General features: G+C 38.2%; 3 protein-coding genes and 1 pseudogene across 3 annotated transcripts; all 4 read left to right on the top strand.

Annotated features, from left to right (window-relative positions):
- Positions 1 to 362: 362 nt before the first annotated feature.
- On the top strand, positions 363 to 4827 carry LOC137734136 (peroxisomal nicotinamide adenine dinucleotide carrier-like). Its single transcript, XM_068473431.1, has 11 exons — positions 363 to 548; positions 632 to 709; positions 879 to 953; positions 1991 to 2121; positions 2357 to 2411; positions 2726 to 2833; positions 3380 to 3448; positions 3516 to 3623; positions 3776 to 3844; positions 4120 to 4174; positions 4342 to 4827. The coding sequence occupies exons 1-11, from the start codon at positions 468 to 470 to the stop codon at positions 4521 to 4523; spliced, it is 1011 nt and encodes a 336-aa protein (XP_068329532.1). The 5' UTR covers positions 363 to 467; the 3' UTR covers positions 4524 to 4827.
- Positions 4828 to 6563: 1736 nt separating this feature from the next.
- LOC137734828 (signal peptidase complex subunit 2-like) lies at positions 6564 to 9115 on the top strand. Its single transcript, XM_068474120.1, has 5 exons — positions 6564 to 6762; positions 6869 to 7020; positions 7188 to 7269; positions 8332 to 8474; positions 8651 to 9115. The coding sequence occupies exons 1-5, from the start codon at positions 6661 to 6663 to the stop codon at positions 8745 to 8747; spliced, it is 576 nt and encodes a 191-aa protein (XP_068330221.1). The 5' UTR covers positions 6564 to 6660; the 3' UTR covers positions 8748 to 9115.
- A 2277-nt stretch (positions 9116 to 11392) lies between these two features.
- Positions 11393 to 17187, top strand: LOC137733759 (uncharacterized). Its single transcript, XM_068472938.1, has 4 exons — positions 11393 to 11989; positions 12173 to 12288; positions 15242 to 15485; positions 15619 to 17187. The coding sequence occupies exons 1-4, from the start codon at positions 11624 to 11626 to the stop codon at positions 16987 to 16989; spliced, it is 2097 nt and encodes a 698-aa protein (XP_068329039.1). The 5' UTR covers positions 11393 to 11623; the 3' UTR covers positions 16990 to 17187.
- Positions 17188 to 19455: 2268 nt separating this feature from the next.
- On the top strand, positions 19456 to 22300 carry LOC137735301 (coronatine-insensitive protein 1-like; annotated as a pseudogene).
- The last annotated feature ends 1410 nt before the right edge of the window (positions 22301 to 23710 follow it).

Genomic DNA, 23710 nt, shown 5'->3' with positions numbered 1-23710 from the left:
GGCTAATAGAAGACATCAAACAAAAACAAAAATTATAGAGAAAAACCCAGCAAAAACAAACAAATTTGGTCTTCCTACCATTTTCGATAAATAAAACATAAATGAGGAAGATCACTACTCTCACAAGCATTCCTCTTGAAGAATATTCTCCTTGTAGATTTATTTTTTATTTTTTCAAGTTTCATTTAATATTTCACAAACAAAATCAAAATTGAAGGGCAAAATGGTCAAAAGGAAAAGAACCGACCACACGTCAAAAGCCTTCTTGAACGGAACAACTAACCGATGAGGCGGGCCCCGATCGCGATTGCCATCAGCATGACTGCTTTCTGAGTACCTTCGATAAGGCCAAAGTCAGAGACCCTTCTCCCAACAACCATAAAAATTTCAGATCTCCGTACCCTCGATGGCTCGCTACATTTTCCCGAGAAAATAGGAAACCTTCACAAACATTTTCTCGAGCAAATATGTCCGACGCTTTGATCAATGGGCTCGCCGGAGCTGGCGGCGGGATCATCGCCCAGCTCATCACCTATCCTCTTCAGACTGTACAAAATTTCTCCACTCTGGCGCCTTTCGTAATTGTTTTTCTTTATTTTTGGTTAATTTTTTGGGTCCTGATCTGCTGCAGGTGAATACTCGTCAACAAACGGACCGTGATCTGAAGGAGAAGAAGAAGAAACTCGGAACTGTGGAGCACATATGTCAGGTCTTTCCTTTTCCAATTTTCATCTTCGTTTTGAAGTTTTCGTAAACTTTTAGTATTTTACCTTGTTTGGTTGCTGAGAAAATGGACGGGAAAATCTGAGAAAGGACACGTTTCTCTGTTTGTTTCACCGTATTTTATTATTTGGCGCGTGTGTGAATTTGATGTGCAGGTTATAAAAAATGAAGGATGGGAACGGTTGTATGGAGGTTTGACGCCATCGTTGGTGGGCACGGCAGCATCTCAGGTGAAGCTCTTTGCTGGATTGTTTTACTTCTTCGAATAGTAATTTCATTCTAATTGTTACAATGATTAGAAACTAGGATGGAGCGAGCGAAATTATATGCGCTCTTAGGAACTATTGCACAAAGTTGACATTGATTGTTTGCTAGCTAAGGAATTGATGGGAAAGAGCAGAAATTTGGAACTGTTTCTAACGGAGCGGAAACTGAATTAAATAGATTGTAGAGCAGTGTGGACTTATTTACAGGACATCTCTTATACTATCCGAGCAATGGTGTTACTTGGGTTTTCGATTGGCCAGAATCCTGTAGGACAAAATAACAGATACCATTGATAAGTTATCCTCTTGGTTAGTCCTAGTGATTGCAATTGTGTTATCCCAAAATTATCTAGCCTCCATTGTTAGGCTGTGTGCGTGAAGCTGCCCAAACCTACGGAGGCATGGCTGGCTTTTTTCCTTGAACACCACTACACCTAATCAAAACATATTATGTGTACTGGCACAGTTATTATTTATTTCATTAGTTTTTATAAATTGAGTCCATTTGATAAATCATGTGTTAGTGATGGATGCTGCCCAAACCTACGGAGGCATGGCTGGCTTCCCTGAACACCACTACACCTAATCAAAACATAAATTTGAGTCCATTTGATATTAGCGGATGGATGCTTTCTGCGAGTTAGTGATGGTAACAGTTTGCGTTGATCTGCATCATCAATGAAAGCATTTGAACTGCTAATATTACATAAAAGGAGACAACCCTGAGCATTTTGTTTATGCTTATGCAGTCTTGTGAATAACAAAGTGAAACAAGTCTGCCTGCTGCAATGTGCTTTCCCATCGTTAGCTAAATAAACTTTAATGCTCTTTTTGTAGCGTCTTTTGAGTCAGAACTTCGTTTGTGTTACATGATATACGGCAACTTATATTCTTCTCTCACAAAGTAGGTTACCTATAAACCATGTATTGTGTAAATCCGCATAAATAATTTTTTATTTGGTTATATGGTTTCTTATGCACTTGCGATTTTATTGGTACAGGGTGTTTACTATTATTTCTATCAAATATTCAGGAACAAGGCTGAAGCTGCTGCTCTTGAACGGAGGAAGATGGGGGTTGGTGATGGGTCTGTCGGAATGCTCTCTTCACTTTTGGTTGCTGCATTATCTGGGTATTTCTTTATTCATATGATTATGGGCCTCGGGACATTGTCTGTTTCTTATATATTCAAAGCTATAAAGGTATCATTTCCTCAAATGGTTGCATTCGCTCTTTCTGAAAGCTTTTAAGAAAAAGCGGATCAAGAGAACAGAAAAGTTTTGGCAGAACTATATTTTTTATTGATAGTTTTTTTCTTAGTCATATGATTTGTTGCTGAAAACGTCATCTCAATTTTATTCCTGTAGGTGCGTGAATGTGCTGTTCACAAATCCTATATGGGTAATTGTTACGCGTATGCAGGTAAAATGAAAAAGCTAATTGACATTAGTCTCAAATTTCATTGAATCTCCAAATCAAGTGACAGGATAGTTTATATTTGAATGTCTTATGTGGGTAGTTGCCTTTGTTAAAAGTGACCGTTGAAGAACACTTCATTTCAGGATTTAGAACTGATTCAGAATTTTGAAATGCCTGTGATGTTAGTTACCAACTTCACCAAATTATTTTATCCTTCTGTGTTGCTAATTTACCAAACTGAGCTTGTGCATCTCTCACACTAAGTATACAAGTTTGATGTTATTAATTTATCGTTTGTTCTTGTTTTGCATTGTTAGACTCATAAAAAATCCGCCAAGTCCCAGCCTGGTCAGGAGCTATTAACTGCTCCAGATGAAGAAATCCTTGCTGCAGCTGAGCCTCCTCCATTCGGCACGGCACATGCGGTTGGTATTATGTTTTTTTTGTTGGTGGTGGTGGTGGTGGGTTGGGGGGGTTGTAACTGGGCCATATTTGCTGATGAATAAGTATTATATAGTTGCGTAGTACTACATAACATGGGTTGAAACGTTTGTATCAAACATCGTGACTGCGTGATATGTAACTTAAATGAATAAGAGAGACATTCAAATAACCATTGAAGAGATGATTCGAAACAAAAGAGAACATTCAAATAACTACAACCAACTAACTATTAATTGAAATTCCTGAATTTTGAACCAAACTGGTTGTTGATGGTAAACACGACTGGTCCTTCACCTATTAGTAGTACTACTGAAGGAAGTGCGTGCACTGTAGATACTGAAATATATGGTGAATTTGTAATTCCGTGGGTAAATTTACAACAATAAGTATTGAGGAGTGGGCTGGATAGTAGTCTTTCTGTTGATTTCAATATTGAATTCGGTTTTCTGAGTTTTACAAGTTGGGCTTCAGTGCCAGCTATATTTCTTTTCATATTCTTTTCTTAACTCTATATGGAACATATACAGATTCAGGAAGTTTATGATGAAGGTGGAGTTTTCGGCTTCTGGAGAGGTGTTTTCCCGACATTGATCATGGTATGTGAGAAGTGACTCTTATACAGGGTAAGGGAGTATGATTAATTGTTCCTGCTTTTGATCACAGGTGAGTAATCCTTCCATGCAATTTATGCTGTATGAAACTATGCTGAAGAAGCTGAAGCAAAGACGTGCCTTGAATAAGAAGGGTAACAATGGGATTACTGCTTTAGAGGTTAGGTTTCATTTAGATCTTAAACTTTTCAGCATCGGTAACCTTCTGTAAATATTTCATGATAACCTTTTTATCAGAATACTTACAATGCTAATATTATGTTACTCACTCTTGATTGCCGTATGAGCTAATAGATTGCCTAATACTGCTAGATATTTCTTCTTGGTGCTTTGGCGAAACTAGGGGCTACGGTTGTGACATATCCTCTTCTAGTTGTGAAGGTAATGCACACATACAGATCTAAATTTGTGAAGCAATGCACACTTGAGTTATAATGTGAATGGATTGCTGCTGACGAACCGGACTGACCTATCTTGAAGTTTTTAACTTTTAAGCTCCTTAAAATCGAAAAAGATTAAGGAGAAGATGGGACTGGGAAAGTGGGAATAGACAAGACTTGCTTTGCATTAACGTTATATTGTGATTTCATCCATTATTTCCTAGTATTTTTACGTTAAATAGTTTAAAATTCTTATTGAGTCTCTTGCTTTTCCAGTCGAGGCTTCAAGCAAAACAGGTTACAAATGGTGACAAAAGGCAACACTATAAAGGTTGGAACTTTCAACTGTTAGCCAGAGCTTCGTATCCTGCATAAAATCTGCTTTACATTTGATTGACTTAACCTCAAAACTAAAAACTTCGATTCAGTATATTTTCAGATATAGAAGTTTCGTGTTCGTGAATCATGATGTTGCGTATTCTTTTGTTCTACTTTCAGGCACATCAGATGCTATTTTAAAGATGATTCGCTATGAAGGATTATACGGGTTTTACAAAGGGATGGGAACGAAAATAGTCCAAAGTGTACTTGCAGCTGCCGTTCTGTTCATGATTAAGGAGGAACTTGTCAAGGGTGCTCGGTTCTTGCTCACTAGCAAAGTAAAGTCAAAGCCTCCATAGTCGTGAACCTTTCGTCGTTCATTTTTCTGTCACTCGCTTCGACCCCGATTCCCAATTATTTCATCTCATGATGTTATCAAGGAATTGCAGGATCAAATTTTTATTATTCGAAATGTATTGCCATTGTTGGTAAGCCGATAACCTTGAATACAAGGGATTTATGGGGATCAATTTGGGATTATCTTATTAGTGTACGCTTTACATATGGACATAATTCACCATATGAATAATTGTATATTCAAAAGGAGACCTAACATGAATAAAATCAACAAATAAGAATCATAAGATCAAAAGTTTGGTATTTGCCTACTAGCTTATGGTCTTTTGGGTCTATAGGTAGTTCTTTTTTCTGAAAAAGGAATGGTTTAGTGATATTTCTCTTTTTAAAAACAGAATAGGATCGTGTTCAGTTTTATACCTCGTTATTGATTTAAAACTAAATTTTGAATCGATTTACTTCTAGACTTCAAAAAAATATTTGTTTTTGGTTTTCTGATGAATGAACACAAAGTAGAGTCTGATGACTGATGCTATTTTATTCTTATCACTTTGAAGCCAAAATGATATCAGTATTGACATAACTTCTAATTTGGATCTCTGACATTTAAAATTAGTTTGTCTTTGAGTTTGTTCGCCTAAATAAGACCATTGTTTATTAAATTAAAGGTATTTAGGGCCAGTTTAATATTCTATGCTCTTTTAAGAATCGATGGTGAGAAGTGGAACACCTCCTTCAGACCAACTACAGAGTAAGCTTCTACCGCGCCCAACAAGGGCGGCTTATCCCGGTTCTGGTTCCCTCCGTGCGTGTATCCATCCTTTGATCAACCGGGCCTTTAAATCCTTGGTTTTCAACCTCAGATGGATAATGTTTTTGAACTGCTGCCAAATCAAGATCACAGATCCGCAAAGCCGTCCTGCCTGTCCTGTTCAGTCAGTTCCATATTGGTAAGCATGATTGCGGTCTGATCCCTTATTTGATCAGACCGCTCCTGGTGTTCAAACTAGTCATTAATGGTCGGCTTCATTTTGATGTGTTTTAAGAATAATCAACTGTAAAATAAAGCATATGAGTGTTTGGTAAATTGTATTTTAAAAGTGTTGTGAATAAGAAAAGCAGTGTAAAAGCGTTTGATAAATTTTAATATAAAAGTAGTATAATTGTATAAAATGACAAAATGGACATAGTAGTAGAAGTGGGGAGACAACAGTAGTGGCAGAGACAACGGTGGTAACGGTGGTGGTTGCGATGGTGATGATGATGGCAATAATGATGGAGGTATGGTGGTGATGTTAATAGTGGGATGTGATGGTTGGGGTGTAGAGGTAGCAATGTTGCTAGGAGCGGTGGTAATGCCGGTGGTGGCAGTTGTGGCTGTGGTGTAGAGGTAACAATGGTGCTAGGGGTGTTGGTAATGCTGGTGGTGGCAGTGGTGGCGGTTGTGGTTATAGTGGAGGTATGGTTGTGGCGTTAATAGTTGGATGTGGTGGTTGGGGTATAGAGGTAACAATGGTGTTAGGGGCGTTGGTAATGATGGTGCTGGCGATTGTGGTTGTGGTGGCAATGGTGGCGGTTATGATGGTGGTGGAGGCAACAATGGTGGCAATTATGGTTATGACGGCAGTGGTGGCGGTTGCAGTTATGATTATGGTAGTGGCAACAATGGCGGTGGTAATGGCGTTATTAGTCTAATGTTAATGTTTGTAGTGGTAGGTCGTAAAAATCATTTTATTCTCTAAGAGATAAAATGCGTGTGAAGGGCAAATAATGTTATTTTTTAAATATTAATGAAGATATTACAACAATTGAAATACGTATTATAAGCTCAACTCTGCTTTTTATTAATGCAACTTATAAAAGCAACCTACAAGTTGTTTTTAAAAGCTGCTATCTGGAGTCCATTATTTTTAAAATAAGCAACATATTTTACTTTTATCAAATATTTTTTTACTGTTTAACTTTAAAATAAAGCAGTTTTTGATGGAAAAAAAAGCAATGCCAAACGGAACTTAATCCTTAACAATAGAATAGCATCAGCGATCCCACCGAAACTGTACCCACTCATCCTCTCTCTTCTCTCTCAGAGACAAAACCCGTCAAATTCAGTCCTCCAATCCAAAATCTCCCCCAAAGAAAATGCAGGAAAATAAATCAGACTCGGCCAGCAAAAACCCTAAGAAGGCCAATCTCCTCGACCACCACTCTATCAAACACATCCTCGACGAGTCCGTCACCGAGGTAGGTTACTCGCTCTTCCCTCTCGATCCATTTTCCCTCTCCATTTTTTATTTTATTTTAATTTTTGGTTATTTTTTTGTTGAATTTGTCACTGCAATTCGAACAGATTGTGACGGGGCGCGGATATGTGGAGGACGTGCGGATGAGCAATGTGAGGCTGTTTCTGGGCACCATCATCATCGCAATCGCTCTCTTCGCTCAGTTTTACAAGAAGAAGTTCCCCGAAAACCGAGATTTTCTCATCCTCTGCATCGTCTTATATCCTAGTTTATCTTGTTGCTTGTGTTTGTATTTGTTTATATGCTTTGAGTTTCTGTTTGGTTGATGAGAAAACGCCTGATTTGTTTCCGAATTTTCGATCCTTGTTCTTTTTAGTGTTGTATGGGTGTTGGGTTCAAATGTGTTTGATCTTTGACTCTTGGCACGTATATAGTCTTCAATGTGCTGTTGCAGCTGATCATATTCACCAAGGAGAAGAATGCCATTCTCTTCACGTATCCTCCCGCTGTATGTTTTCTCCTTTTTATTGGAAATGTCGCTACAAATTCTTGATAGCATGTTGATACTTTGCTTTTAGGTTATTAATTTTTGCCCGTATGTGAGCCGATGATAATTGCTAATCTAATTGCAAACAGGGTATGCTTTGATGAATTTGATATGAGCCTATATAATAGGACACACTATGTTTAGGTATCTTTATGTCTAGCTTCAGTTGTTATATCACTGTTGCATCCATCCGTACTCAATTTCCATAGGTTCGAGCTCAGGAACTCGTGACACCGTCCACAACCAATATCGAGTCGCCTTTAATGTTGGTCCAATCCTTCTTGGGCAGCCCATTGATTTCAAATCTTTACCTTCTGCCACCGAATAGTTGTTCTATCACCTGCAATTTAGATTTAGGGTGTTTGCTTGGTATTGTTTGACTGGAAATTGTGTGGTGACTTATTAAAGTCTAAAGGACCCGAATGTCTATATATGATAATATATGATATATTCTTGTTCTTTGATGAGATGTATCTTCCCCTGTTGCTTGTTGGATATGCATTATGTAACCGGGACATGTCTCAGACATTATGCTCAAATGCATCAAATCTTGCGTTCACAGTAGGGTGGAATATGAAAAAGTCTCTACTCAAATGCGTCTTGAGAGTTTCTTGTTCCGTCGTGAGAATAGATTCAAACTGACATTTCAGTTTTTCATACCACTGGTCTTTTTTGATGTAGTTTATAGTTAAACAGAATTACTTTTTCTTTTATCACATATATGTTTTTTCTTATCAGTTGATTTGTATGATCTTATAGTTCCTTTTTCTTTTTAGTATTTACCATTTTGAACTGAACCCTATGCGTAAGCAATTTACGGTACTGTTTTCTTTTTGTACAATTTGATGAACAACTTCTATGTTGAACCACACAGGCTTACACTGAAGTGCAATATGTATATTAATATATGATTGTTCCTACAATTTTATGAGTTAGACTCATCAATTAATGTCTAGTGTGTAGCTAAACGTTTGCCTTGGTGAAAGTTTGTAAGATTCATTCAGTTGCAAATTATTCACGCAGGATTCGTTCACAAGCACTGGATTGGTGGTCTCTTCCAAATTGCCAAGGTTCTCTGATATGTACACTCTTGTGATAGCAAGTTCAGACCCCAAATCGATTTCTGCAAATCAACCAGTGCAGTTCACCAAGAGTGTTACTCAGTGGTCTCTCTCTCGCTCTCTCTCTCTCTCTCTCTCACACACACACACACACACACACAAACGCCACGTGCACACATACAGACCAAGACTTGAACATGCACTTCTGAAGACCATACTCGTGCATATAGAGATCAACATACACCATAATCAGTATTTTTTCAAATTTGGTAACATTTCAGGTTCACCAAGGACGGAGTTTTGGTGGAGGGCCTCTTCTGGAAAGATGTCGAAGCACTGATAAATGAATACCAGAGAGAACCAAAGAAGAGGAAGTGATAGGAAGCTACTTCATATCGTCGTTGGTGGAGACGCCGGTTGGAACGGAAAGAGCTTTGGCTTAGCTGTCACATGATTACAGATGTAGCTCCTTAACAATTTTAGATTTTCTCACGAGTAACTTTGGAACCGAAATTAGTTTAAACTTATATCTCACCGTTGTTATTCATAGAAGTTAGAGACGAGTACTACTAAAACGAACGGCTAGCGATTTTAACTCTTTTCTCGCTCCCTAGATTTAAGAACTCTTCGGAGAATCTGTATCTTAAAAGGTGGACAGAGAACGAGATTGAAGATGTTCTTAGTTGACGCAATTAATGCGGTATTGATACTCACTTTCGTTAAAAAAAAAAAAAAAAAAAGTTCATTGATTGATTAAACTCCAATTGTTAAAATGTTATTCGTGTTTAAAGTTGTATTTTGTTGCGATTTTTTTTTTAACAAATGATATTTTACACTTAAGTGAGGGGGGTGGGCTAAATTTCACAATGAGCTAACAATAATGTAGTTCAAATTCGCCTTTAGCGAGAATTGAACTAAAACCTCTCACTTAGAAATATTATTAGAATAAAAGTTGGTTGCCAATACATCTAAGATCATTTTTAAAGGAAATGTGACATCTTAAGTAGAATGTTGCGCAATCAAATATGAAGGTAGGAAGAAGTTCTGACTGATATGTCAATCTTACGTGAATTGACATATAGATTTGGGGTGTGCATCCACACATCCATTTTTACTTTTTACACAGTTCTTATTAATCTATGTCATTTGATCTTTTTCAATTTATTTGATTTGACGCCCGAAATTAATAAGGTGTGTGAGAAGTACCCAAAATTAATAGGGTGTATGAAAAGTAAAAAATGGTATGTGATTAACACACCCCATAAATTTTTGAGAAATTCTAAGGAAACTCTCTCAAAGTGGGACCTTCCGAACTCTATCACCTCACAGTTTAAGGTTAATTTTCATGTCAACATTATAACACATTGTGGTAACATGAGGTACAAGAGAGTCCGTGGAGAGTCATACTTTTAAGAGAGTTACTTTAACATTTGTTGTCAATTTTGACCTTTGAAAATGGGTGCTATCAATTTTTTTAATTATTTTATTGTGTGGGGCACATTAATGCATCAATTATAAATCTTAAAAATTTACTTTAGTTGCATTCTTCATAAAAATGAGTCCTCCAAGTATCATTCATAATTTTTTTTAACAAACTATATTATCTACACTAAGAGGTGAGGGAGTGAGTTAAATCTTTTTCTCACAATGAGCTAGCAATAATGTGGTTCAAATTCACTTTTGATAAGAATCGAATATAAGACTAATCAATTACAAGCGAATTGGAATACCAGTAGAAATATCATTCATAAATTATAACAAAAAGATATATGAGTTGGAGGACTAAAAAAATTTCATATTATCATGTTAACTATTAAATTAATATTTAAAATTCATCTTTTGACATCTTTATTGAAAATTCTCTGAGTCACTAGTACGCATTGATCGAATATAATTTTCTTAGGATAAATTAAAAAGAAAGGAATAAGAAGAAAAAACCAAAACCATATAAAATAATATTGTTTTGTTGTTCCTCAAACCATCGCATCCAACGCGCACGCTAGCAGCCACCCTCTTATCCGACGCAGCCGGAGCTCACTCGCTTTCAGTTGCTGAATCAAATGATCTCGATCTGCTAAACGACTGACGTGTCAGAGTGGGCCCCTCTCCCTACTCCCAATGAACACTCGGGTCCTACATGAGGTTGATAAGCTGACGTGGTGCCTATGCAATCACGCACGGATCTGAAGACCGGACACAAAACTGAATTTGATAGACGGCATTCAAGTCCGCCTTATGTTATCGTCCAACCCCTTTCTAAGGGACCAGGATCCTCTCCTAATCAAAGGATGAGGATCCTTATGATCAAGGAATGTGGATCGTTGGATGAAAATTCAACGGTTACAAACAGAATGTTTTTTTAAAGTTATAATAATTATAACCGTTAGATTTTCATTTAACGGCCCACATCCCTTAATTATGAGGATCCTCATCCTTAGATTAGGAGAGGATCCTGATCCCCTTCTAAGTTCCACCTGTATTTATAATAAAGGAGGCATCCATGTAATCGTCCAACCCCCTTCCAAGTTCCACCTGTATTTATAAACGAGGCAGATTGTCTGCCCTTCTGTTTGGATGTCCTGCTCATATCTTCTTATTTTGTGCAATCACGGTTAAATCACGTTAATATTTTTTATTAATTTTTTTTTTATAAAGATAATAAGACTAAAAAAAATAGGAATATAAAATATTGACATAACTTAATCGTGACCGTACAAATAGGAAGGGATGTGAAGGACATCCAAATAGGAGAGCAGACAATGCCTCCATTGTTAAAAGGAGGAGGATTTTTTAGCCTCCTATTCCTTTCCATCATTTCCTCTCACATATTACTTTTTGTCTTATTATCTCTATAGAAAAATTAATATAAGATGTTGATGTGATTTAACACTAATTGTTCAAATTGGATGACATGAAAGAGAGATAAGAAGGCTGGATAATCCTTCTCTTTATAAAAACCGATCCCATTCACTACTTGTCCTTCCATTTTTGCAGCAGAGTTATTGTCTTCTCTCTTAAAAAACCTCCATTCTCTCTCTCTCTCTCTCTCTCTCTTCCCCCCTTTCACCCACGCAACCGGCAATTCAATCTTCCTTTCCGGATTCAATCTCAATCGGCTCGGGGTTTCCGATTCAGATTTGGAAACCAAAATTAAAAAATTAAATTAAATTTAACAAAAAGAATTGAATTCGATTAGGGTTTCAAATCTATCAAGGCGATTTGAGATTTCTGGGAAATTTCCCCAATTGTTTGCGATGACTAACCGTGGAGACCGAGATTTACTCACGAACGATGAGATCGATTGCGTTGGGGATCAATCGAACGGTGGGGAATTGGAGAACTCGTCCCCCACGAACGGTGTGGGGAGCTCTGCCGCTGGACCGGCGTCGAGGAGTGAGACTGGGCTCGAGGAGCGGTTGACGGGGATACTTGTTGACGAAGGAGATGGAGATCTGTTGCTCCAGCAGAGCAATCGGGAGGACCGCGTTTTGCAGTGGCTAGAAGCGCTTGATATGCAGGTTATGGGCGCGTGTCGCGCCGACGAGAGGTTGAAGCCGCTGTTGAAGATGAATGCCTCGAATGACGTCGCAGAGGATCGATTGTTAGCTCAATTGAGTCAGGTATGATAGAAATGATCAAACTTGATTGAATTGAAGCTCTGTTTTGCCATTCATTGGTTTTTGGTGAATTGGGTGAATTTGCTGGTGAAAATCTGTCGAAATGTTGGAACAATTTTGGGGTTATGGATTATTGTTTTCTGGTTTTGCAAATTGATTATCTCACAGTTTGTGTTTGATGAATAGCATTTCGGGCCAGCGGAAGTTGGAATGCTAGCGAGGTGCTTCTGTATACCTCTCGTTTCTATTCGTGTGGGGAAGATCAACAAGCAAGGGACTCTCTTGTGCCCCACTGCTGCAAGGTAAACATCCCTTGGTGCTCTTGTTTCGTGTGCTTGTTTGTGTGAAATGTTGTTTGTAATTGATTATTTCGGTTTTTTTTGGCTTGTTTATATAGTTGAACAGGAACTGATTGTCTGTGCAATTAGATACCTTTGCTGGAAATCATCGACTTTCGATTTAATTGCTGTGTTTCTTTTTTTGCTTTCCCCCATTCATTTGACTGAAAAATTTCATGTCTGGCAATTCGTTCTCGTATGATGATGTTGCAGTGGTGTATATCATGTACATGTACACATAAGTTCAGAAAAATGTACCTTTATTCATTGTTTTGCTGACGTATTATTGAAATGGGGTTAACCCAGAATCATATTTTGAGTCTGGTCTCTTCCACTCCATACTTTATTTAATATTGGGGGAAAAGCTATTTTTGATATGAAACTATCAACTACCATTCTATGCGTGATATTATGATTTGCCAGTATTACGTTTTTATTTGGTCTTACGCTAGAATCTTTGGTCTCACGTCCCTGCATTGGATGCATATACGATGATTCAAATACGTGTTAGACCGGTTATATTGTGTTACTTGATTGCATTATACAGTCATGCTTCTAACAGTTCATGCAGGCAGCTGGGTTAAAATATTCCTGATGTTAGTAATGTCTGATGTTTCGCAGTTAATCAAACATTTAATTTATGCGTGTAAGTTCATATTTGTACAATATTAATTTCCAGGCCACTATGCATAGAAGTATTAGTTGTGTGCTTGTGCATGTTTGATTTTTATCCATTCGTGTAGTGTGTGGGAGACTGGACTGCATTTTTCATGTTGATTACAACTTAAGAGAGTAATAGTCTCTGTGGTTCTTTGTATGCATGCATTTTGATTGGTCATGTTTAGAGAATTATTTAGGAAAGTTCACTTAAGATAGTTTTGAATATTGTTTCAGATAATTATAAAACTCAGTGGAGCAACATAATTTTATCCGTGAAATTGATTGGAAAGCTCTCTGTCTCTCTCATATCGGTTGGGACATACTTTAGTTACTTTACCTAACATACAGATTTTTATGGATCACCGAATGGAAATGGGATCCGGAACAATGAACAATGGGGTTTCACCTATATAGACTGAATGTTCAATTACAAGTTTGAATGCAAGAAGACATTCTTAGGACAAATGTCCTTTATGTTTTGGTTTCTTCCTTAAGAAAACATCATAATCTTCAAAAGCTTAATGTGTCATTTATCATGTTCATGCCAAAAAATCGTAAACTAGAAGTCAAGATGGTAGATATTTTGGATCACCAAAGTTAGCATATAATTAAGTGTGACAAAATTTTTGGAGTCATGAATTCCTGATCGTGGATTTAGAGGGTAGTCACACTCGCATATTGTGGTAGCCATGGGAAATACCATCATTTTAACCATGTTTGACTTGCGGATTTCTATTTCTTGTAAAAAGTACTACATCTTGATGTCACTTTGTACTGCATGGTGGTTTTTGCAGTCAGACTTGGAGAGACGTTCTGGAGGTTAGTTTTAATGATGTACTTGTTAAATCAGTTTATGTGAAGAAAGGGACATCTGTTCACAATGTTTAAGCAGAATGATTTCAAATGAAGCATATACTTTCCATTGAATGTTCTTTGTTCTGCATTTGTTTATCATTACCTATTAGTCTTTTGTTCATAAATCAATTTATGGCTATTCTGATATTGTTTGTTGTTCTTATTTACTTTTACTATTTAATATCATTGGCACGTATCGTTAACTTTAACTTGCGGGTGAATTAAGACGTTAGTGTTTACAAAATAACAAAAGTTGAGTTGAAGGAATTTTGATAATAGTATTGAGTTTGTGAACAAATCTTACATTGTGAGGAGTGTATCTTTAGTAACTAATGTTTTCGTAGATATAGTGGAGTATATTTTAGCTTATTAATAGTGACAATGTGTTCATCTTCCAAGTAAATATGTCTTTTGACTTGTAGGTAATGTGGGAGTATTCTAATATGATCTCTGAAATAAGAGGAAGTAAAGGTAGTTTCATGATCCTATATATTATATAGTTTGCTGCTGCCTTCTAACTATAAATGATTGACATTTTGATGGAAATCAAAATTGAGCGTGACTGGTTGTTGTGTTTCAGAGTTATGTCATTTCTGCCTACCGTCTTCCAGAAGTTTGTTTGGTTCTGCAAGCATATGTTTCTGTATTAACATCGAGCTAGTCGTAACTGAATTGGACATTAACGTACTACTTTATGTTTTACTTTCTTCCAGTCATGGTGTATTGAAGCGTGTTACTTGAATTTTTTCTGTTTATTTGTATATTTACATTTTACAGACAAACATTTATGTGAAATGCTTTTGGTTGATAGAAGTACAATTATCTCATAACCCATTTATCAGTGGAAAACAGGAAGATATACCTTTTTGCATTGGTTGTGTACTGTAGATTTATGCTGGCCATTGGCAAGCTCAACTTTTGGATATGAAGCTCTTTAGTCATCGGGTTTTCGGATTTTTTAGCTTCAAGATACAAAATTGACGTTGATACATCTCTAAATAATAGTTTTTGTGATGGCTATTTTAAAGGGCTTCATATTTTAACTTTCAAGGAAAATGTTTTTCGTGATCCTGCTTGGTGATTTGTTTTCTTAGAATGGAAAACAGATGCCATTTTCTGTGAGGCCTTCAAATTGTTTTGGATTCTTGTCGATGAAAACACAAAAGGAAAAAAACGAAATAATTTTATTAGTTGAGTAAGTACAATTAGATTAATATTGAGTGACGTGCCTATTCAATCTTAGTGTTCACATGCTTAGCTTTCTTCCTCTCCTTTGAAACTAGCAAAGCACAACTGTCTGGCTAATGTAGTTTCTGGTTGAGGAGTTGTGTTTATTTATTTATTGTTTATATATATACACACTCTGTTTCTAAGCTTTCGTTAACTTTTTATTTTGTCTCAGGGGCAATTTAAATCTTACTGTTTTGCCAACTTCAAATTTACGCCTTTCATTCGTTGGGGATGATGGTCGTATAGATAGACTGTGCACCTTACATAACAAATCCCAGTGCTTTGCTGTAGAAATCAATGAAATTCCAGCAGACAATTCTGGCCGGTCTTTCCTTATTAAAATCCCAGATGGCCAGAGTTTATACTTTTGGTGCTCTGAGACATCAAGACTTTTGGGAATTGAATTGCTTTCAAAGGTATGCTAAAGTATAGAAATTACGTAAGATTGATTGATATATTTGGTTCCAACAGTAGTTTTAACTCAATGTAAATTGTTTGTGTATTCGTCTGGTAATGTGGTTGCTAATTGATTTTTCACCCCCGTAACAGATGAAGGATCTGCTCAAGAGGAAGCCCTCCATAGCCGAGTTAACTGGAATCAGTGAACCTCGCCTTGGTTGCTTTGCAACTCACCTACGTTCCTATCTAGTGGGCTCAACAGTAGGTGGCAGTGTGTCAAGTTCTGCAGGCTCACCTTCTGATTTGGATACCACCACAGAACCATCTGATACAGCTCAAGACGGACAATTCTCATCCACATCATCAAAATCCCTGCGTTCCCGACATGGTGTCAATCAGTCCATGAAGGCAAATTCATCATTTCAGGGTCGCCTGAGCCCAAGGTCAAGTTCCTTCAAAGATCTGCCCAGAACCTTGTCTTCTCTGAGGAATATTACCAGGGAGAAGCTAAGGAGGCGAGGCGACATCTTAGTTTCAGCCATTGACAACCCAACAACTGCTTCACCGATCACAATCGATTCATCTTGTTCAAATCATGCTGAAACTGACAGTTGTCCAGAAACTATCAGAAGTTGCTCGTTGTCATCTTCAAGTTTCCTAGAGTCGCTAGGGAAATTGGCTCGTCCACCGACCCTGAACCCTGCATCACAAGTTCCTTACATGGTTACCCCTCTGTTATCTCCTTACTATTGTTGGTGCCCTCCAGGTTCATCGGATTTGCAGTACTCACCAGAACATCCTGAACTCCCCCGCTCATTGACGGAATCAGCTTTGCTTCCGCCACTTTCATCTTTATTGCCGCCCAATATGCCCTCGAGCATGTTGTCAACAAAACCACATCTTAATTTGGCCGATTCCCCCTTGCTTGATTTCCCTGCATTTTTCCCAGACCCACTGGTTAGGCTAGCAAGGCCAACTTCTCAGCAGATCCCAACTTTCACACCCTTGATGTGCGACCCAATTGTTCACATTCCAGTCATCGATATTTGCTCGTCGGGTCAAGGATACTTGGTCAGCGCTGGTCCCACTATTTCAACAGCAATATCTCCCCTGCACTCAAAGCTTGCGAACATTCCTGAAACTGATTCTATGCTGGAGAAAGGTGCCAGAGAGACACTGCGACTTCTAATCAGTGGTTCGACCCAGAATGGCTCACAGCTGATAGATGTATTGCCTGCTATGCTATCAAATGCGCATGAGAATCGAAACATGCTTGTTGCTGGGAGCCGGGGTCTCTACAGTGGAACCAGGGACGTTGACGTGATTGCAAACAGCATTGCAGCCATGGGTCTGGTTTCACTGCCTGGGATATCGAATATGGCAAGTGTTTTAGATAATTCTAGCAGTCACGACAGTTTTAATATGCAGGAAGAGGGATCAAGTGGGCTGGATGGACCTTGTTCGGAAGATAAAGGTGCCGCCTTTTGTTCGGATTATAGGGTAAAGAGGGGTGATGAATAGTCGAAAGGTGTCTGTCCGTCGTTTCGTTATGTAGGTCAGTGCTTTTCAGTTTTACAGAAAGTAGATATAGGTTGCTGTAGTTTTGGGCGTTGGAAGTGTAATTAGCCCCCCTCCGGCCTATGGCTTTGTTTCATATTCTGCTTCCATTGTTAGGTGTTCATGATTAGAAATTTGAATGAATGAAATTTGAATTTTGAACCGTCCTGTGCCGATAACCGTTCATTCTTCTTGTTACGATGTTCTTGCTGTGCTTTTGGAAGAAATAAGAGTACTTTCAGATTACTACAGAAGCTGTTATTTCAAGGCTCAATGGTTCGTTTGCTCCAGAAACTGACTTCGAGTCTGGCTTTGCCTCTTCGAGGTATAAAGTTGTCACTTAATTTCCTGATTCCGTCTTACGGGACAATTTTATCGCAAACTGTTGAACAATATTATCTGATTTCTTGAGCTGTGGCCTGATTTAATTCAAAACGCGCTCTCTTAGTTGATGGATTGATGGTTGTAACCAAGGACGGGAGTTTTTAAAGATGAAAAAAAAATCACTCGGGATTAAGAGTTCTTGCATAGGGTAATGCTAAGAAGATGTAAATATTAAGTTAAAAAAGTAATATGACTTTACAGCAATGCATCTTTTAATAGAATAATGATGCGTTATGTGGTGTAAAGAAATACATTCTTGAGTGTCACAAGCACATAATTACGTGAATCTAAGTAATGAAATAGTAATACAAGAATGCAAGTTTGTGATAGTGTAAGTAGGGTTCCAAAGGGAAATTTTCATCAGCGCCGGCGTTCATGCAAAAAGTATACATACGTATATACATACATACATACATACATATATATATATGTATATATGTTGTGCATATTCTCTTTTCATGGGTACGTAATTCATTTGATGTTGTAAGCAGGTATGTTATGAAAGCAACAACAAACCTTAAGCCAAACCTTGCTTAAAGCTAAAGCACATTTTGAAAGCCAAAACTAGTTTATCTATTCTTAGTTAAAATGGTTTTTGAGAAACTACTCGCTTTAGTCATTGAGATTTAAAATCGATAGATTTGTCATTTTGGAAAAAAATCTTCGTTAAATAAAGATAAAATAGCAAAAATACTCTCAATTTTGTTAAATCATTTTAGCCAATTGTTTATTAAATTGAGAGTATTTTTGTCTTTTTTGTTTCTTATTTAATGGAGATTTTTTACGAAATGATCAAATGATTGTCGATGAATAAACTCAGAAACCACCTTTATCGATTTCAAATCTCATTGACCAAAGTGAAGCATAGTTAAATCAATCTTTACCATTTTAGCTAGAAAGCCTTTTTATCATTGTCAAGTTCCATGACTTAGGGAATCAATTGATTCAAACATGCATTCATGGATACAATAGAGTCCCGTGATCATAATCAAAGTTTTAAGTTTTAATCACGAGTCGGAGTAATGAGAAGATGACATTGGATTAATAAAATTAAATACGAAAAACAAACTAATTTGCTAATAATTTAGGATATTGTTGTCCACACACTTATTTATCTCTTTCATACATTCTTGTTAACTTTTTGCCGCTGATCTTCTTTAGAGCATCTCCAATGTGGGCTTGTGAGGCTATTACATTTCAAGTCTTAGTGAGAAATTTCATGTCCAATGAGCCGGAAAATGGAGTTAGATTCATCACCGGGGCTAGCAATTTTCTTTCTTGAGTAGCATAAAATTGGGCTACATCTAACCCAAAAAAACAATGGGTCCAACAAAAAAAAGTAGCAACCCATATGAGCAAAATTTCATCACTCTCCCTCCACTTGCGAATACACATACGAATACACTTATACTCTCATTTATTTTTATTTTTTAATTCTTTCTTCTTACATATTCTTGCAATTTGGCTAATTAATTATTGTTTTAAATTTCATAAGAATTAAAATTTCAATTGATTTAATGTTCATGGGCATTGGTGGGTGAAATTTTCAAATAATTTTTTTTTCTTCAAAATTGTATGATACTAATTTACCAATTGGTGCTAGGTAAATTGTTGTGTTGTATGTGAAAATCAAATTATTTCAAAGGACGAAGTGGGAGTTTGTATCTTTCAACGAATGAGATTGAGATAAGAGAATCTAATCCAACGAACAGTTCATAAGTGATGAAATCTAACTTTGTCATAATTTGAACTTTCTTAGATTGCAAGGTTCATTAAAAAAATAAAATAAAAAATAAAAAAAATCTGCAAATAGCAATACCCATTTTCAATATCCTTCTTTTGTATTTACAACCTCCTTTTGTAGATCGTGCTTTCTAGCTCCTCTCTCTTCCCTCTTGTCCCTGCTCGTTTCTTGACACGTTGCAGCATCTCTGAGATTCTGATTTTGTAAACGGCGGTGCTGCGTTGTCGGTTTGATTCTTTTTTCTGTTATAAAAAGCAGTTTTGAGTTTTTTCAGTGAGTATTTTCATCGGCGACGTCTCTTTTTAGCGATGGAGGATCGAAACGGGCGGTGTAGGATTTCCGACGTCGTGATGGACTGCGTGGTGCCATATCTCCACGACCCGAAGGACCGGGACGCCGTGTCGTTGGTGTGCAAGCGGTGGTACGAGCTCGGCAGGATCACGCGGAAGCACGTGACCATCGCGCTCTGCTACACCACGAGCCCCGATCGGCTACGGCAGCGGTTTCAGCACCTGGAGTCGCTGAAGCTGTAGGGGAGGCCGAGCGGCGATGTTTAATCTGATTCCGGAGAGCTGGGGAGGGTTTGTAACGCCGTGGGTGACGGAGATCGCCAACTCCTTCCACCACTTGAAGTGTGTGCACTTTCGGCGGATGATTGTTAGGGATTTGGACCTTCAGCTCCTGGCTCAGTCACGTGGGCACGTGCTCCAGGTGCTTAATCTCGACAAGTGCTCAGGGTTTACCACCAATGGGCTTTGGCACATCGGCCGCTCCTGCAGGTAGTAAAGTTCACAACTTTATGTGAAAGTTTCTTACTTGCGGTGAATTTTGTTGCGGGTTCAATCAGAAGCGTTGGATGCATTCATTATTTTGTAAAAATTGAGGGACAAATTTTTATTCTTTCATGCTGCATAGTTTTATTACTCTTTTTCTTTCGAGTAACGAACTAATCGGAATAATGCTGTGTTTGGACTAGGGACTTTTATAGCCTGACTGCAGCAGTATGGATTAATCGCTGATTAAAAACTTTAGTTGCAGGGATTGCTTATGGGTCATCCATTCTTTCATTATGTATCACACAATTCAGCATGTTGCTTTCGTTTGTAATTTGCTCGGCGAAAGCTTTGTTTCAGGCAGTTCTTAGCACTTTTGTGATCCCCAAACTTTTGAAGTTGCATAAGAAATGCTTCTGCAGGAGCCCAAATATGTCGCTTGTGGTTTAAGACTGACCCCAACTTAACTGAAACCTCGGGAGTGACGGTCTTTTACTCTCGAGGTTTCACATTTGGGGTCCTCCTCGACTCCCCTGTTTCTTCAACCTGTAGTACCAAAATATTTCTATCATGGTTATGGACAAGGAAGAGAAATTTGCATGCTGCATTTTGGAGCTTTCTTGGAAGGCATTCGTGTTAATGCCCTCATCCACATGAATCCTTGTTCTTGTAGACATGTTAATGCAGCTTTTGCAATCATTCTCAACTAACTATTTTTCCTGTAACTGTCATCTGGAGATACATTATTGATGTTTTTTTTATTTATAATTATATGCTTTTATAGGAATTTGAGGACCTTGTTTTTGGAAGAGAGCTTTATAGTTGAGTATGATGGCAACTGGCTACACGAGCTTGCTGAGAACAACACTGTTCTGGAAACTATGAATTTTTATATGACGGATCTTATCAAAGTCCAATTCGAAGACCTTGAACTCATAGCCAAAAACTGCTGCTCCTTAACCTCTGTGAAAATTAGTGATCTCGAAATCTTGGAACTAGTTGGCTTCTTCCGTCATGCAGCTGTCTTGGAAGAATTTTCAGGGGGTTTCTTCAATGAGCAATCCGAGAGTTACTCTGTTGTAACTTTACCCCAAAAACTTTGCCGTCTGGGTCTAACGTACATGGGAAAGGATGACATACCAATAGTGTTCCCATTTGCAACCCTTCTCAAGAAGTTCGATCTCCTTCATGCTTATCTGGACACTGAGGACCATTGCACATTAATCCAAAGGTGCCCCAACCTGGAAATTCTGGAGGTAGGATTACAAAACCATTTTGTCTGCTTTTTGATTTGCCCTTTCGTGTGTATGCGTATGCGCATGTGCGACTGTGTCTATGTACAATAAGTTTTCTGTGTGAATTTTTAGTATAGGTGGGAAACGGTGAGGAATTCATGCATTTGCTTGTAAATTTTCTATTATTTGGAAGATTTATTTCACATCCATACATCATCAGGAGTGTCTTGAATGCTTTTTCTTTGAAGTAGGAATCGTATTTGAAACTTACATATGAACTTAAAATTGTTTCTATTATGCGCAGACGAGGAATGTTATTGGAGATAGAGGACTAGAAGTTCTTGCTCGGAGTTGCAAGAGACTAAGGAGGCTCCGAATTAAGCAGGATGCAGATGAAGACAGGGAGGACGAAGACTGCCTTGTTTCCCAACGGGGTCTGATGGCCCTGGCACAGGGATGCCTAGAGCTCGTATACCTGGCTGTTTATGTATCGGACATCACCAATGCATCTCTGGAATACATTGGGACTCACTCCAGAAATCTCTGTGATTTTCGCCTTTTCTTGCTTGACCAAGAAGAGACGATAACAGATTTGCCACTTGACAATGGGGTTCGAGCGCTTTTGAGGGGATGCCAGCAGCTTCGAAGGTTTGCTCTGTATCTCCGTCCTGGGGGGTTGACTGACCTCGGACTGAGTTACGTTGGCCAATACAGTCAGAATGTGAGACGGATGGTTCTGGGTTATGTTGGGGAATCTGATGCAGGTCTTTTGGAGTTCTCAAAGGGTTGCCCCAGCCTGCAAAAATTGGAAATGAGGGGTTGCTGCTTCAGCGAGGGTGCACTCGCTGATGCAGTAATGCAACTGACTTCCCTTAGATACTTGTGGGTGCAGGGGTACCACAGTATCTGCTACTGGTCGCGACCTTTTGGAAATGGCTCGCCCGTTTTGGAATATCGAGTTGTTTCCTCCCAGAAGAGTTGATGTTCCTGATCAGCAGGGGGAGGCATTAGCGGTCGAGCATCCAGCCCATATACTTGCATACTACTCACTTGCTGGACCGAGAACAGATTTCCCTCATACCCTAATCAGATTATCTTAATTGTTTACTAGTTCTAGTGCTCCCGTTTAGGGTTTCTGACACAATTATTAATCAGAATTTGAGCGGGTTGTCCATTGATCAAGACAGCACAGCCCGCCGCACATGAAAGCAGCCTCTAAAAAAAATTATTAGGTATTAATTTCTCATAAAAGGAGTATAATAAGTGATAGCTCTATCCGCAAGCGGTCTTATACCACAACGGTGAAGATGTGTGTTACTCTTGCGTCACGCGTGGGTCGAACTCTGCTAACTTCCTAATTTAACAAATCTATCGTTTGTAAAAAAAAAAAAAAAAAAAAAAAATGTGGTAGGTCTCTCCAAATTACACGGAGGGTTTCGTGATAAAATGTCATACTTAGATAGGTTCGCGGCCTTACTTCATCATTAAGTGAAATAAAATGGTGAAGTTAGAAACAATAACTTAAGCAGTTGTACCCTCTATGATGGTTCCCGTAGAAAAATAAAGGAAAAATGATTTTCGTGTACTTTCTTCTTTTTTTATTTTAATTTTTTTTTTTTATGCACACCCTTGTTTCATTTCTTACAACAAAGTATCCACCGTCTTCGTCTACATACGAAAGCGTAAAAAGGAAGAAGAGTACTGATTCGGATAACCTGTAACCCTATTTTGCGTCTTCTTACAATCGGCATTATAAATCTTAATGGCATCTCCTAGTTTCTTGAAGAAGTTAATTTTGGGGTTCATTTACTGGAATTTGCTATGGTAATGATGAGGAGGAGGAGGAGGAGGACGACTTGTTACATAGTCATGTCGATTTCTAAATCCCCAACTTGACGAGGAGGACAACGACTCATTCGTTTCTCTCGTCGACAATATATTTCAACCAAATAAGTTGGCCATTTTTGGGAGTTAGCTAGGGCAACTTTCGACTTTTATGTTGCATATCATTTTTCCAACATGATATTGTGTGTAAATTTGTAGCCGAAAAAGAAGAAATATTGTGTGACAATTTTTCGTCATGGGAGGACTAAAATGTCTAGGGTTTAGTACTACATGCGCAAATAGGATTGAAATCACTTAAAAAACTAGCAATAGTACAAGGTAATCGTAGTCATCGACGGAATCAGCTTTGCTTCCACCACTTTCGTTTTATTACCGCCCAATGTGCCCTCGAGCATGTTGTCAACAAAACCATCTCTTAATTTGGCTCGTTCCCCCTTGCCTGATTTCCCTACATTTCTCCCAGACCCACTGGTTAGGCTACCAAGGCCAACTTCTCAGCATATCCCAACTTTCACACCTTGATGTGCGACCAAATTGTTCACATTCCAGTCATCGATATATGCTGGTCGGGTCAAGGATACTTCGTCAGCGCTGGTTCCGCTATTTCAACTGCAATATCTTCCCTGCACTCAAAACTTACGAACATTCCTGAGACTGATTCTATATGCTGGAGAAAGGTGCCCGAGAGACTCTGCGACGACTTC

This window comes from Pyrus communis, chromosome 5, assembly GCF_963583255.1.
Source record: "Pyrus communis chromosome 5, drPyrComm1.1, whole genome shotgun sequence".
In the NCBI taxonomy this organism is placed as follows: domain Eukaryota; kingdom Viridiplantae; phylum Streptophyta; class Magnoliopsida; order Rosales; family Rosaceae; genus Pyrus; species Pyrus communis.
Note: the sequence above shows the minus strand (reverse complement) of the source record. Positions and strands in the feature narration are given on the sequence as shown.